The sequence below is a fragment of the Amblyomma maculatum genome, chromosome 9 (genome assembly GCF_055883805.1).
Source record: "Amblyomma maculatum isolate TAMU_Amacu chromosome 9, ASM5588380v1, whole genome shotgun sequence".
NCBI lineage: Eukaryota > Metazoa > Arthropoda > Arachnida > Ixodida > Ixodidae > Amblyomma > Amblyomma maculatum.
The window spans coordinates 80,429,203-80,446,182 of record NC_139352.1 but is presented as its reverse complement, the minus strand read 5'-3'; the positions used below and the strand labels follow the sequence as shown (position 1 = coordinate 80,446,182).

The following is a 16,980-nucleotide window of genomic DNA, read 5'->3' as shown; positions in this document are numbered from 1 at the left end:
TTCCAGCAGACAATAGACAGGGGTCCCGGAGCCGACAGTCGCAAGCCTTGAAAGTTTGCGCAGGTCGAGTTCGTTTCTTTTGTTTTTGCTTTATTATCACGAAATTTCTTTTCCTGCTTCCCCGTTCCTGCTCCTCTGGTTTTTATTTTTTTTTTGTCCAGCAATCTGGGCCCGCATACACGTGAACAAGACGATGTGACAAGCTACCAAACTAAGCAAACGGTTATATCGCTACCGCATGGAAACTTTAGTCACTGGTATCTAATCGAACATCGATCTGACATCGCTAAGTGGCCGATATCAACAGCGATCGCACGATCGCACTCGGTTCCGCTCTACACCCAGGTCGTTCACGGAACGCAGTCGAGATTATCGATCCAGATTCCGGATCCCTTGCTGCTGCTTTTTTAATCAGAAGAAAACAAAAATTAGGTGTGGTTTAGCTCTGGTTAGCCCTAGTTGAATTGCGAAAGCAACGGCGGAAGCTTCTTTTGCCTGCTACATTATTCCCCTATCACGCCCTATCAGTGTAAGGTGCTATTGGAGACAATTAAGCTCATCCTTTTAGGGTATGACGTGAGAGCGTAAGCTACCAGCCCACTTATAAAGTCAAGCTTTAACCAAGCCGTATGGACGTGCCTGCGTGTCGTAGGGGTAACGAGAATGCAAACGGTTCTGGCAAGCTGATTCTGATATCACCCTCGCATATGAAAGGAGCGACCCGATTTGGCATCTCCTGCCCGTGGCATAGAGGTAACGTAAATTCAAAGGTCATGGCAGGCTGATTTTTTTATTAGAAGACTGTAGCTACGCCTCTTCCCGGTGTAGTTGCGGCCACCCGAGGTCTCGCTTTGGCTGTGTATTGCTTGCGCAATAAAACATTAAAATTCAAGCTTATACGCGCCCACATTGCCTACTTGCACATAACTGCGCCATACATTAGAGTAAGCTAATGTATGACCCTTTCTCACCGTTGTCTCCCTCCCCTTATGTAATATGTCCCTGCTAGGGATCTTTAAGCGAATTATAAATGATGATAAATGATAATTTGGTCCTGATGCGGGGATATTTTATGCAAAGGCGATTTTTTCTTACTTTTTGTCTGCTGCAAGATCATTTCTTTGATGCAACTTATACAGCTACGCTTGCGTGTAGCGCCACTTGCACGTAGAAGACGATCTCGTCTAGGATCGTGCGGGAAAATGCCGCACGGAACTCCGTGTTGATGCGATGTCAGTGCATGTTAAAGAACTCCAGGTGGTCTAAATTTCCGGAGTCCTCCACTACGGCGTCTCTCATAGCCTGAATCACTTTGGGATGTTAAACTCCACAAACCAAACCAACCAAACCAGATTTAGCGTAACCTCGGTGGTGTATAATTCCGTGTAAAGGCGGCGAAGGTTCCGCGACAAGAATAGAAAGAATTTTGATCATCTACAGAAAGCTGATCACACTCATAACAGTCTTATCGATCAGAATTTCTCAACATTTCTCGCCTAATTGACCCATTGCAGGGCGGTGTAGCGACACACGTCAAGCTCGCGAGCAATCTTGGAGTGACCTGGTGGATAAGAGTCAAGGAAAGTCAGAGTAAGTTTTTCTTTCTCTCCTTTTTTCTCCTTCTTTACGATCGGCACCTGAAAAGCGCATGGAAGGAAGAGATAGCAAAACGAACATCATGTAATGATTTTCCGCGACAGTCGCAATATGCGAATATGGCTACGTAACAAGAGACACAACGGCACATGGCTAGAAAATTGTCGTTCGTTCCCTGCAGGTGATCGCGTGTCCATCCTGCGCCACCTTGCGCTCAGCAGTGAAATCAGGATAGCTGATCAGGTATAATTTTTAATAATACCTTCGTCGTACGCTCAGTGCGAGAGTGACGCTATGGGCTGGTTATTCTCCAAAAACGAGTAAGCGTTGTTTTCTTGCTCCACGAATTTTTCCAGCTAAAAAACTTATGAATGAGGTTTCGAAGAAAAAAGCCGTTTGGGGAATCCTTGGCTTTCTCTACCTTCCGTCAGCACATTCTTTTTGGTCCAATGTGGCAAATGGCTGCATGTCGATTGATTTAATATTTTTTTTTTGTAAACCTACGTTTCACTTTAATCTACCTGTCTCCCTTGCGTTCCTCGACAAATACAGGCAACGAAGGCCTTTTTATCATAAAGTATGGTGCAATTTGAAGGTGATCGCTTCAGGCTTAACCTAATCAAAGCAAACTGCTCAAAATCTGTTCGTTTTCGCACGAATAAAGAAAAGAACAGAAGAGCTTAGTTAGTTCCCTGTCCAGCTCTGCCATTTTCACGCAGACCAAGGACCGTCGTGCCAAAAAAATTTAGTGCTCTGTTTTTTTGCGGAAAGGAAAGCTATAACCTTCGAATTAGGCATGCATGGACATAGCGGCTTACGGTATTTGCTTCACTGCCTCGAGGTTAATGGTGGGCGCAGTTGTAACTGCACGTGTCACCAGGACACTGCATGTGTCACCAAGACACATCACATGAGAAGAACTTGACACGGCATATCCATATAACGAGAACTGGCCGCTTGATACAGTCATATAGAGAAAGTGGTTTATTTATTCTCTGTGCTTCGATACGGAGCTGATCACCGAAATTTTCAAGCACTTCACAGCTTAACGAATATTTGATGCAATTGCAACTGCACATGCATCCCAGTATCTCTACATGACAAGAAGTGGCTGCTTTATACAGTCATAGGGAGTGGTCTATTTATTCTCTGTGCTTCGATATGGAGCTGACCTCCGAAATTTCCAAGCATTTTAACGCCCATTTGAGGCCGTGGGAAATAAGAAGCACAGTGGTTCCCCTAGTGGCGGCGGCGTTGGCGTCGAGTACTCACGTCTTTGCGAAAGGAGTTCATCCAGAGGCTGGTGCCCACGCCACCGGAGAAGTTAGCCTCGACGAAGCTTCGCAGCTTGTGCCCGTTGGCGCTCATGGCGCGCCCAAGGAAGGCGGAGACGCACGGAGAAAGGGCTGCGGAGTAGAGAGAGGAGGGATGAGGCCTTCGTCAGAGGCACGGCATAAGCTTGGTTTGCGCAGCGAGGACACTTCCCCTCTGGGCTGCCCATTAAGAGAGCAGGGAATGAGACAATAAGGATAAACTTCGCATCGTGTCGCATTTGCTCGCTGTCCAGCATTTTGGGGGCATGTACACTCATTTACATGCGACTGAAATGTCAACATGGAGGCAACAGCTTCAGACTTATTGTCATCGACTGAAATTAATATCAAGCGATGTTGTGGCGTCTGCTATCTGATAAATAACCATGTGCGTAGTTGCTTTTTTTTGCATTAATTTTTCATTGGCATTTTATTGTTGCAGCTTTACACTAGGCTGCATATCCATCTGTGCCCCACAATAATAGTGACCAGGTCACTACAGGGGGCTACCGGTCTCCTGAACAGTAACAGTCCTGCCGTGACAGCGGGGAAAGCGGGTTGTCGACGGATCTGCGAGGATCTGGTGACAGCTTCAACCCTTGCCAACGTGAGCCGCCCTCTTTCGATAGTAGAAAAATACGCGATGTTATGAGTAGCCGCAAAGGCGGCCTCGTTACTTTTGAAGCGACGCTTCACTGCGCCAGCCAACTCGAGCCTGTTCAGGGTCAGTGTCGGTGCGTGCCTGAAAGAGCGCCAACTCGGGCCTCTCCTTTTATGCGGGAGGGTGACATTACAATCAGCCTGCCATGACAGTTGAATTCACGTTACCCCTATGACACGGGCAGGAGCTGCCAACTCAGGTCGCTCCTTTCACACGGGAGGGTGATATCAAAATCAGTCTGCCAGAACCACTTGCAATCCCGTTACCCCTGCGACACTCAGGCACGTTCATACGGCTTTGTTTGAGCTCAACCCTTAAAGGCTGAGCTTCAGCATTTGAGGGCTATTTGAGGGCTGAGCTTAAGTGTCCCCATTAATGTAGCGCCCTACACTGCAAAGGCGTGATAGGGGAATAATTTAGCAGACAAAATAAGCTTCTGATTCCATCCGAGTTTAACCAGTGCGATACCATAGCTAATTTTTTGGCATAGATGATACAGATTAATTAGTTAATGAGCGAACGAATGAAAAATGAGCAGACTTTTCCGTGTGCCTCAGTGCGGCTGATAATACCGCTTTCTTCTTTATGATTCGTTCCTCTGCGGTAGCTCAGCGGTTAGGATGCTCGACGGTTGAACCGTAGGACATGGGTTTAATCCGGGCCGCGGCAGACGGTGCAGACGAATAGCAAGACGCCCGTGTGTTGTGTAATGTCATTGCACGGTAAAGAACCCCAGGTAGTCAAAACTATCCGGAGACATGTACTATGGCGTTCCTGTTACCCTGAGTCACTTTGGGACGTAAGCCGTCCAAACGAAACGAAGCCAACGTTCATTACTTATGGAGAGCGGCCCAAAATTTACTCCAGAGGCTTGATCCTGTCCCAAGCGTTCGCGAAGTGACTGCTCTGCGTATAGTCACAGGAGGTGCATGGTTATAACGTTGCACCTGGCGTTGAATGAGAATGACTAATGCAGCAATTGCCTGCTTAGCACACTAACTGACGAGCGGTTTTAACACATTTCTTGACGAAGTACGACTAGTCGGTTGTTCCTGTTATCCTACACAAGGGTTTCATGAGCGCTCCGGTCACGTCATGAAAGCGCTGAACTCTCAGAGTGTTAAGCTAATGGCCAGCCGATTTGTTTCTTTGGGGTATGAATACCTTGCAGACATTGGTTAAAGTTTTGACGCGGCCTGCGTAAGAGGCAGGTAAGAGGCAGGTAGCTTACAAGTGCCAGTTCCTACTGCACACGTCTTTGCTTGCGAGAACCTCTCGTCTTCAGGATGCGATGAAGAGTAACATAAAATCAGTTGGAGTGGGAATTATTCTTTGGCATGACAGTATAGTTATCAATAAATAGAGGAAATTGGGTTGCAATTTCAGGTAACAGCGAGAAAAACAGACGAGGCACAAGAGCAGGGACGTTCAACGAGCGCTGGCTTTCAACAAGTTTATTCCGAGGCATACGTTGCTTTATACACTGTTGCGAACCGCACGAGACACAGACGCGACTGAAAAAATAAAAATAACGTCGATCATGCATACAGGCATATTAAAATACATTGCCCATCCAAAACTTGCATGGCTGAGTGTGCACGATGTAAAGTGATCGATAAACACGCCGAGCAGCTGGTTCGCGAGATAATTGAAGCAGCCGAGATAGTAAAGCTTGGAGATGATTGTATCAGCAAACTATCTGCACTTTTTGACAAAAAAGAACTGGATCTGTTGTATGTACAATGATTCTCGTGGAAGTGATGATACGTGGGGCAGAGGTCACGTGTCTGTGTCTCGTGCGGTTCGCAACAGTGTAAAAAGCAATGTATGCTTGGAAATAAACTGGTTGAAAGTCAGCGCTCGTTGCGTCTGTGTTTTTTGCGCTGTTAGCTGAAAATGAATAACCAACAAGCCCAAGCTGCTGCTCTGGATTGCAAGCTCTGCTGTTGTAATGACGTGCGCTTAGTGTATCCGTATGCCTTCATGGATGCTACGTGAGCTAGGTCTGATGTGGGTAAGGACGAAATTTTATGTATGTACTTTGGTTTAGCAGAAAGATCAGACGGCAATGACACAGGGCGTGAAATATGGGACAAGCTTGGTACTAAGACATTTTTATGTCGTGTTGAGCTTATGTCTTGTTGAGTTATTTTCATGTCGAGCTTATTTTTATGCGGTATTAGAAACGAACGTTTCTTGATATCTTCTTGAGTATACATGCTGTGTGCCCGAAAAGAACGATCAGAAACTTCGCACTGCCATTTGCAGTTACGAGCAGAGAAGACGCAAGTACTACAGAGGCAGAGACGAAACATTTTTGGCGAAGATAAAGGGCGACTGCATCTATCAACAAAGTGGATTCGATTCAGGATTGAAAAGCTAGCACCATCCCCCAGCGACATCCAACTCACACATGCTCTGCGCAAGCTACGGCTGCGTTGTTTCAGAACATTCGCTCGTCTTAACCTTCTATGTGACCCGCAGTGGCCTTCGACAATGTTATTGCAATCATCGTATCATCGCTAACACTCTGAGAGATCACTTGTTGTCGATTCCGCTGTATAATTCTCTAGATCATACCCGTTTCTTAAGCCCCGCCGGGGTGGTGCAGTGGTAAGACGCCCGACCACTGTGCCGGAGTACCCGGGTTCGAACCCGACCTCGGCGGCTGCGTTTCGATGGAGGTGAAACGGAGTGGCCTCCGTGTGCTGTGCGATGTCAGTGCACGTTAAAGAACCCCAGGTGGCCGAAATCTCCGGAGTCCTCCACTACGGCGTTTCTCATAGCCTTAGTCGCTTTGGGACGTTAAACCCCACAAACCAAACTAAACCATCTCAAAGAAACCCACGCAGCCACCGCTATGTCCGAGAGAAAGCGATCGCACCTTGGAATGGATATCCTGTAGCCAGCAGCTTCGCACAGTGGTGACGATCCTGTGTGACGGCGTACACGTGCACGGGTACGTTAACTCCGCGAGGAATCTGCACGCGATGGCTGCAGGGTCCTACGCGCGGCAGAGCGTGAAATTTGCTATGTGAGGACACGGCACTGCACGGACGCGGTGCCTGCGTTTTCAACGCCGCCTCGTCCAAGCGCGTCTATGCGTCCAAACAGGTTGCACAGGAAACAAGCAAACCTGTCCTTTCATTTCATATGCGGTACAAGTTCACAGAATTGCGCATCGACGTTTATGTGTAAAGCCCCCGCGATATGCGGCGTGTTTCGAACTGCTCAGCATGGTGTGTATAGCACAGCCTTCCGAACTTAAAAACAACGTTGTGAACGAAAAACAAGAAATTGCATGCTATTAGTTTCTCACACGGAGCAGTGAAATCAGTACATCATGCACCTCCTCCACCAAGCCCTCAAAGCACAAACACACCATAAGAAAAGCGCAGACCCTCAACCAAGTACATCAGTCACCACTTCTTTTACGTCATTCTAAATAACCGGTTAGATGCAGGACGGCAACGCAGACAACGCTTTTCTAGGTTAGAAGTCACCGGCTTGATTAATGACGTAAAATGCGTGCTTTTTTTTTAATTATTTTTGTAGCGGCGGCTATTCCACTTGCAGCCGTTTCTTGAAGAAATTGCGATCGCGAAATTAATTGCAAGATAACTTTCACTGCCTTACCTCGAACGTGTTTAATTAGAAATTTCGGTTTATCCTAATTGACGTTTGGTCCTATCATCACCATGTGTATTAATTAACCTGAGCCTGAAATGCCTTGCCTGAAGTGAAAGTCTGTATAACTAAAAAAAAACAACAACAACAGCAAGGCTTGATTCCCTTTCAGTTCAGGTTATTGAAATACGGATGCTGTTTGTCAGGAAGGGAATCTTGACCTCCTGCAGTCATTATTTATGACTTGCGGGCGACGAACGTATCCCGTCCAACGTGTGCAAAAAGAAACATACCCATCCCCGTCTTCCTCCTAGTTCTAAAATAAGAAGCACGGCTTGATGTCGTGTTGCGTTCAAGGCACAGACGAGCACCAAATTTTTTTTATTTAATTCTGAGGCTAATCTCCATTACTGCCCCGAGGCACACTTCACAAGTAGCGCAAAAAGTGCATTAGGCTGTTTTTCGTCCATTCAGACATTCTTTTCACAGGGATAAAATTACCTCGGCTCTATGATGTCTTACTGGGTCGGGCTGAGTATATAGCGACGTTCACTCCCTGTTCAGAATGACGGTGTATAGCGCAGCCTACGGCACAGCTAATCGCAAGCTGTCGTGTGGGACGATTTAAAAGCGCGCTAACTTTCGTGGTCAAAGCTGTACAGGCGCCCAAATCTTTAACTGGCGTGCGCGAGCGGCGACTTTTCTGTGCGTCAGCGCCCTATGACGGAGCGAAGTTGGAAACAGGATGAGGCTAAGCGCATGCTCACAAAGCACGCTCAGCTGGGCGCGTCGTCTGCCAGGCTGTTCCTTCTTAAGGACGTCACCCCTCCTTATCGCGTTTCGACGAGCAGCCAGCGTGAGTAGGCGAATGGTTTTGCTCGTATTTTACGTTCCGAAGAACAGCGTCGCAGCAGCCAAGAGAGGAGAGAAAATTTAAAGATAAGCCGAACACACCCAATCACGCGATAAGGAGGGGTGACGTCCTTAAGAAGGAACAGCCTGGCAGACGACGCGTCCAGCTGAGCATGCTTTGTGAGCATGCGCTTAGCCTCATCCTGTTTCCAACTTCGCTCCGTCATATGGCGCTGACGCACAGAAAAGTCGCCGCTCGCGCACGCCAGTTAAAGATTTGGGCGCCTGTACATATAGGCAGTGTTGGAGTGAGATACTGGCGTCATTCTGTAGTGCAGAGTGCAGTTTCAGCAGTGCAAGAAAGGACACATAAGGACTAGCCGATTAGGTATACCTGCAGCCTTTCGCACTGCGTCATGCACTACAAAATAGCCGACACTATGACGCCGGTGCCTACTCACTATATATGTTAGCACAAAACTTAATATATATATCGACAGGCGCTCGCAGCAATGTATCTGGAATGGGGCATGCATAGATAAAAGGTAACGATTCTGCTCGGAATTCACGATGAGCCGCCGTTGCCTGTCTGGATTATATTGTTGGCGTTCAGGCAAATAAAAGGTGAACTCAATTGCTTTTTTTGTTTGGTTTCTGGAATTTAACGTCCCAAAGCGACTCAGGTTATGAGAGAAGCCGTAGTGGAGGGCTCCAGAAATTTAGACCACCTGGGGTTCTTTAGCGTGTACTGACATCGCACAGCACACGGGCGCCTTGATTTTCGCCCCCATCGAAAAGCGGCTGCCGAGGCCGGGATTCGATCCATCACAGTAGTCGAGTGCCCTAACCACTGCTCCACCACGGTGGTGCCTGTATATTATTGTGAAATTGTTTGGATAACTAACAGGTTATGGGAGAAAAGTACCAGGTGGACGAATTAATAAGATGGATGGTTACAATATTTTACTTTATTTCAGTAGGAGTATTGAGAAAGTTTGTTGGGGTGCACTACATCAAAATTGTTATTTATTATTAATGACGTTATTGAGGTTATACAGCTAAAAATTTAGCTAATGTAAATTTTAACTGCATCTTAAGTAAATGTGTCGCTTCTGTTATTCAAAAAATGAACGAGGTTGACTACTCACTGCGACAAATAAACTCCGTCCCTTTGTTAGCTTTATCAACATTTTGATTCAACGTTCGCGACAGATAAGAAATCGGACCGGAAAAAAAAAACGAATTGCTTCCATGGACGGGAACCAAGCGAAACACATTGCTTACGAGTATCGCTGTGACTGCCTATAGCATTGATCGTCATTGGAGCAATTATTTGTCGAAAAAATACTAGTAATAAATATATACGAGGCGTTAGAATGAGCTGCTCATATTTACGAGGAATAAGTAAGAGTTTAGCCTGAGCTTGCGTGATTACTGCGCGATGTCACTAAGGCGCCGTAAACTACATTGCTAATGGTCAACCATATGCTTTCATAACTTAAGCCCATCGATTCTAGCTGTAGTCTGTTGGGATTTTGCATTGACCGAAACGTTGACATACTGCAGCCTCAGCTGTCACGTAGCTCGTTCCCTCTCTCTCTCTCTCTCTTTTTTTTTTGTTGCTATAGGCAGCGTTGAAAGGCCACCGTTTACTATAGACTGCCTCCACCGGCATCTCGCTCCCTGGTTATATCGTTTGAAACACTGAAATACGCGCTGCAGTACCCGAAATGTTGACTATAGCTTGTAATCGATGAATATGCCATTAATTCAAGCATCTGTTCGCGTCCTATGTCCACATTGCTCAATTCTGACTGAAACGAAACTTGTCTTAATAGGTTATTCGCGCCTAGTACATAGCTGGAGGCACTGTAGGCGTGTCTTCCGCGCCTAGGAATACAGGTGCACTCTGACTAATATACTTAGCTCTTTCGGAGCAATAGAAAACGTATATCCTTTCTACGTCAAAAGACTGGTATTTGTCTTAAGTACCATCGCTGCTACTCTTTTCATCAGGAGCAGACGTCCGCAGATCAGCCTTAGCCAAACCACTGACGATAACGTCAGACGGAATCGCTTCACGTGGTTTCACCATCGACTGGCCCAGTTCTTCTGAGATTCCTATTCCCCGATATTAGGCCACATATAGCACCAGAAGCCAGCACAAGTATCGCAAAAGTTCGAGACAGATTCGAGTTTTGAATTTCGTACCTAATAATTAGGTGATAGTGACAAACAATAACTGCTGTGTAGTGAACAAGTGCTGACAGGCCACAAAATGGTACCTTCAGCTCTTAGCATTGCATAGCTCGTGGACAGTGTACCTTTAATTACGGTAAAGTGAGCACGTGGTTCATTTTCTCTGGGATTAGTATGACGTAATTTTGCTATCTACTGATTTAGCGTACACGTATACGTTGCTTCTCGCAAGTGAAATGTATTCTTTTTGCAGTTATTTTGTAAAATTTCACTATGTCTTCATTTTATTTTTGCCGTTATTGTTTTTCTCTTTTCATAGCGCCATCGTTGAAGTAGACGATTGGAAACACTGAACCTACCAAAGCCCTCATTTAATTTCTGCAGCCAGTCAACGGTGAATAGAACGTGTAAAGAAAGGAAACGAGTAACGATACGTCAAGAAAATGAGAGACAAGTAAAGAAAAACGTATGGCAACGCTCCTCTCGAGGTAAGCGAACTGCCTTATCTCATGACGTCTTGCAGACTTGATTTTGCAGCCTCCTACATAATTCTACGAATATTTTGCATACCGTCGTTCATTGCGACACGAAATATTCTCTTGCTCCATTTCCTGTTGGCCTGTCCTCCTAGCTCACTTCGTTAAACTGCCCGCTACCCGTTAACGCCCATAAACTAGGCTACGCCGTTTAATGACGCCATTCACGGTCGGCGCTAGGAAAAGCTGTCAAGGATAAGACAGATAAAACTCGCAGCACTCGTGATTTTAATCCGCTACCCTATGCGGCGAGCTGTGACGACACGCCACATTCTCCCGCGCGTGCGGTGCCCGCATTATCTGCGGTGTCGCCTGTTGTCTCGGTTCCTTCCGCTGAACCCCCTTTCCTTGCCTCCCCACACCTTCTGTTGCCTCACTGTAAGTCAGTAGGTTGTCTATGGTCTGATCACCGCTGCGTGTTCTTCGTTTTGTCGACGCACGCCTTCTTGCATCGGCTGCCAACACGCTTGCAGAGTTTTGTCGTCGATCAGAGGGCAACGCATGACCTGGGTCTCTGGCATAGCTGCCCGTAGAGTCACTCTTTGAATTACATTATACGTGGCAACAGGTATTCTATTTGTCTAGGACGCATATCCAATTATGGGCAACAAGCGACCGTGCGTGCTTCTAATATACTACGCCGTTCACTGTATAAATGCGGTTCCGATGCATAACGTAACTGTCAGTACAATAGAAAAGTACTACAGGACTACAAACTCCACAACAGAAGAAGTACAGAAAATTCTGACGTTACAACAAATATTTCTGTCGTCACGACACATTCACTGTCAAAAACCGCACACATGTTATGTTGTGACAAAAGGAAATCTGCTGCAAATTTTCCCGACTGCCCAGGTTCACAAGCTCGTCACTGCCGCTCAGTGGTTGAGGCATATGTCAAAGAAACTAGATCCGAGTGTTTGCTGGTAGCTAATTTTATCTTGTTCAGATGAGCAGTGGATGTACATCGTGTTTCGTACGGGTCATATTCCCCTTTAGGAAGACAGGAAGAAGATGGCTGAACGGTACGAAAAAGAACTGAACAAGGGTTGAGTGGGGGCCTCAGTTCGCAAACCAAGCCAAAGTTTCGACAAAATGACTTTTCTTCGTCTCGGAAGGTTTAAATACGCTTTTGCTTCCGAGTAAGAAAAGCAAGGAAGTAAGGAAGGGAGAGAAGAGCATGGCAAGCAGTGAAATAATTAAGCAGAGTGACTTGTTGGGCGAGTTGGTTGAACATTATGTTAAAAGTGCGCTAGAACACGGACGGATAGGAAGAAATTGTCTTTCTATCTGTCCGTGTTCTAGCGCTGTTTTAATTAACATAGAGTGAAAGAATGTTTCCTTTCGTATCAATTTCTATAAAATTGGAGCCCAGTATGGTAGACATGTTATTTTCTGAAGAAGCGACGCTTGCAAAACATGTGTCAAACACAGAAAACAAAGTTCCTGTAGAAAAGAAGAAAAAAAAAACAACGTTCACTGCTTTATTATATCATATACGGCTATCTGTAAATATTCTACAGTCAATTATCATAATATATACGACTCAAAAGCAAACCACGGAGCCTGAATAGTCGTGACCAATGCTGTTATGTGTACGCGGGCGGTGTTCAAGAAGAAACCTTTAAATTATTGCGCAGCCTTAACGCAAGCGAGTGCGACTCTCTCTTTCGGCGTGTTGCATCTGAACCAGAGCGCTGACCCAGGCTGACTGTACTCGAACAATGGTAGCTGTTGTAGCAGCAGTGTTTCCGGAAGTGATGGACGCATTCTCTGCCAACGATTGATAGGCGAGTCCCCTGTCCCCACCTTTGATTTTTTTATTTATTTTCTTCTGGAGACTGCAAGTCTCATGCGATGCACCTACTCGTAAAGTCAAGTGCCATTCATTACTGGTCGCATAGCGAATACATACTGCGCAAAGCCGAGTAAAGCGTTTTCATTGGATAACGATTTGGTTGTCATATCGTACTTCACTGCATCGTCCACGTGAAATACAAAACTAATTATCTGTGGATATTCCTTGCCTGATGGAAAGTAAACCCAAAATGTTCAATTTTACCGAAGTTTTACTTCCGCCTCCGTGCCTGTTACTCGATGCTCGGTTTTTGAGGGTTGACAAGAAAGAGAAAACGTTATGCCAATTGTCGTTAGGCTGCTATTCAGTCGGTCTAACCATACACTAAATACATGTTCGTAAGTCCGTACTTCGCGCATGATCCATCCTCACCATGCAACCACTTAGTCGCTGCACAAGTATTGAACACATAAAGTCATACAGACTATTAAGAATATCGTAAATATCACTCATATAAACTTTTAATTAGCCTTCACTAACACTGCGTTGAAAGCTAAACCTAGCGTTTGGCCTTCACTAACACTCCGTTGAAAGCTAAACCTTCTAGCGTTTGTTTGAAATCCGGCAGTAGATCAGCACTTACCTGGTGTCCCCGCTGCGCTCGGCGTTATCGTCTAGCGTATCAGCGTCGGCGATAAATACGAACCAAATTGTTCCAACAGCAGCGTTCACATATCCCAGCGTTCGGCAGGCGACGAAGCACAATCAGGTATACGCGCTCTGGACGGCGTCGTTGGCGCCTGTGGCTAACGCTAGTCGCTTGTCGTTCACCCTCCCTCCTCCAGAGAGCATTCAAGCACAGAGCAGTCCCTTGGAAACATACACGCACCGCGCGCTCGGGTTCGTCGGCCCGCTCTTTCTCTCTCTCTTCTTCACAAGGCAGGGCGAGACAGACAACAAGCTTAGAGGGAGCCCGACGAGCGGCGGCAGCGGCCGCCCAGGGGCGCAGAAGAAAGCGAAAGCCTCCTTCCACCCGGCAGGAGGAACTAGAGGGTAGAGCGGACGCGGAGAGGCAAAAGGCGACCCAGTTACCTGGAGCCGAATCCGGGCCGCCGCTTCCTCGGTCGACGCGCTTCCCGATTCAAAAGCTGGTCCAAAGACGCCGACGCCGATATGTGCGTGCGTGCGCGGTTCTGATGGTGTGTATTTTGCGTTTGGCGAAGTGACTGCGCGTGGCGGCCGAAATGTGTCTGTGAGTAACGTACAGTGTGCTGGTGTGTCGGGGCGAGTGTGGGTGAGAAAGAGAGAGCGTACGTGTGTGTGTGCGTGCGATTGCAAGGTGCGGGTGCAAAAACGCCTTTCGCAATATTCTCCTTGGCTTAGCATACCGCATCGCCGTCCTACCGTATGGACGCTCGTAAAAAATATTTAATTTCTCTATATTTGTCTTTTCTCTCTCTTTTTCTTTGCGGCACTCTCTCGTCCCTGAGAAAACGACGCGCCACTTGAACGTCCTTGAGAGATTCTGCGTTGAGGAGGTGAATACGCCCGCTTTAAAGCAGGCGAAATTTCTTTAAGTAGTCGGCAAGCTATTCGGTGGTGGGAGGGAGGGGGGGGGGTGCAGCTCTCATTACAGTGACGCTGGATAGCTGTTTGATTACCATAGCACGAGCTATATTCTTCGTGCATTTCTTTCAAACTTTTGAATATTTTTTTTTCTTTTATACAAGTCAAGGCAGACTGCTCCGTGGAAATGACTTCATCAGTGTAGTCGTTGAAGAAAGAAAGAAGCTATTAATTTCTCCGGCTGGCCATTGCCTAATGATGTCTAAAAGCAGAATACAGAAGGGTAGAGATAACTAACGCTTCGAGAAACGCTCCTCATGCATATGCAGGTGTGTCATGCACAGCCTGCTTTGCTAAAGGGTGAATTTTTCCACATTCTGGGGACGTTAGAAGTCACCCATGAACAACTCGACACTTGTGCGTTGCTCCACCACAACCTCCACTTCTTCCCTCTCCCCCCTTCTGCGTCTCTCGCGTTGATAAAAATAAAGGAGGCGTCTTAACTTTTCCTTCTCAAAATCCGAGCGGTAAGAGTTGACTTGCTGCTCGGCTAATGGTTCTTCCATGAAGTTACTGAACGGAAGAGACCGTGATAAGGTATAGGCAACGGGCGAACTTAACTCGGATGGATGGATGGATGGATGGATGAAATATAGGAGCGTCCCCTTTGAAACGGGCTGGTAGCAGTTGCTATCATGCTCATTTTCCCCCTTATATGCTAATTATTACTTTAGATTGATTAACTACACCATCATTCTGTTTATTGAATTTTTGTTTCTACATTACTAACATTATGTCCCGTTTCTGATTTTAAGCCACCAATTTTCCAATCGTATTTTGCTGGTTTTCACCGCAGGTTCATTCACGCGGCCACTGACATCTCTGAACCCCAGAGCTTTAGGAAGAGTGACTGCGCCTCCATCGACTTCCGGATGGATACCATTACATTGGAGTATAATATGGGTAATTGTTTTTGTGGATTTACCACATACTGCACATGTGTCATCTTAATTGTTAGATTTCTTTTTGTAGCTGCGTGTTCTAAGACACCCTGATCCAGCTTCAAAAAGTAGGGCACTGCCTCTTGAGTTATCAAAGAAAGCTTTCTTCCTGATCTGCCTTTTCCACTTTCGGTATAATTCCACTCTGTTTCTTTTCCATCGAATTTATCCAATTTTTGCCTTCTGTGTTTTTCACCTGTTGCTTAATGCTCTTTTTTTCTCCGTCCTTGTGACTAGCATACTTACTGGTTAGTTTCCTAGTTTTTTTCCTGCATTGTGAGTCAAAGTCGCGGCGAGGAGCTCACGTATTGCGGGATACGCTCGGCGGCCGCTCATGGGAAACTGCTGCAGTCCGTTTGCTGCGAGGGGGCTTCTGCAATCTCAGTTAGCAAAGACAGCCGATTTTAAAGATAACTCGTTGCTTTATCGATTCCGCAGGTATGAGGCGTATCATATTTCTCCAAAAACACTGTTTGACAGCTTACACTATTCGTTTGATTGCGGCTTATATTGCGGCAAACGTTCGAATGTATACTTCAGGCTGGATACAGCGCTTTTCGGTTACCGGGGGATGAATGCTATGAATACGGGGTTACGCAACGTCGATCTAAATTTCCTCCCCCAAACATCAGTAGATAATAGGGAGCAAGCATTATGTTCTCCCCCGCATGGGGCACCTGTTAAAGCAGATGTTTGCGTGTACTGTGCGACACCACGGACCCCGAGCATCCACTTTTAGCCGTGCGTGGCATCGCCGTGTCTGGGGAAAAGAGGATCCTGGTGGTTGAGCCGATGCCGAGTGTTTGGACCTTTATGGCCTCTCGGCGGAGGCAACACACCACTTTGGCCCACGCTTCCCACAGACGGCACCTCCGGGCTGACCCACCCGGGGGAAATCGGCAGTCGCCTTTTCCAGTCCTCCCCTCCATATTTCACTTTCCTATCCCTTTTCTTACAACTGTCCTGTCTTCTCTTACCTTCTTCGTTTCTTCCTACTTCCAGGCGGCGAGGGTTAACTTTGTGGGCTAACCATCCTGAGTTACGCCATATTGGGTTATAGTTACGGTGTACAGCTGACGTGGGCAGGACTTGAGTGCCAATTCCTGTACCGTCCACTCGTTGGGCTCCATGGTGGGTGGCTGGCACCGCAGCCGAACAATATACATTTTTTTATGGCTTCCTCTTCTTCTTCAACTGATCGCCCTCCTTCGAAACGAGGGCGCACCGACCAAACTGCCCAGTTCTTTTTGAAAACAAAGAGCACCTTCCCACACTCTCATAGTAAGCACTCAGAAAAGACAGCAAGACAATTCTCACCATTCATTGTTGCAAAGACACTGACTGAAGCTATAGGCAAGGGTTACAAGATCAAGAAGCTTGCAAATGGATACCTGCTTTTGGAACTTTATATCATCATCAATGTGAGAAACTCTCAGGAGTCAGCGCTTCTGGTGACATTCCAGTTGTGAATATTCCACATCGTTCTTTGAATACTGTTCGCGGTGTTCTTTCTGACCTTGGCTTAAAGTACATGACAGAGGAGGAACTGCTGGAAGGGCTGAAAGAGCAAGACATGACAAATGTATACCGAATAAAAATAAGACGTGACAACAAAGAAATCGAGCCTAAACACTTTGTCCTTACCTTTGCACTGAGCGTACTCCCCGAGTCTGTGGAGGTGGGTACACAAAACTCAACCTGAGACCCTAAATTCAGAACCCATGACGTTGCTTTAACGGCCAGAAGTACGGTCACGGTGCACAGAGCTGCCGAGGCCGACTCACTTGTGCAAAGTGTGCTGCACATGAGCACCAAACCGACGACTGCCAAA

The 16,980-nt window shown here is 46.6% G+C and overlaps 1 protein-coding gene across 3 annotated transcripts in view; it reads right to left on the bottom strand.

Annotated features, from left to right (window-relative positions):
- Positions 1-13,760, bottom strand: part of LOC146179552 (phytanoyl-CoA dioxygenase, peroxisomal-like) — a 32,924-nt gene extending 19,164 nt beyond the window's left edge. Inside the window, exons 1-2 of one of the 3 annotated variants that reach the window (XM_084579897.1) lie at positions 13,675-13,760; positions 2,869-3,002 (exon numbers count right to left, since the gene is read on the bottom strand). In XM_084579897.1, coding sequence (XP_084436023.1) covers positions 2,869-2,964 — 96 coding nt within the window. In that variant the 5' untranslated portion in view covers positions 2,965-3,002; positions 13,675-13,760. Of the gene's footprint in view, positions 1-2,868; positions 3,003-6,454; positions 6,629-13,225; positions 13,650-13,674 lie in introns of those variants that run through there. The other 2 variants (XM_084579895.1, XM_084579896.1) reach the window with 2 other exon arrangements.
- Between the last annotated feature and the right edge of the window lie 3,220 nt (positions 13,761-16,980).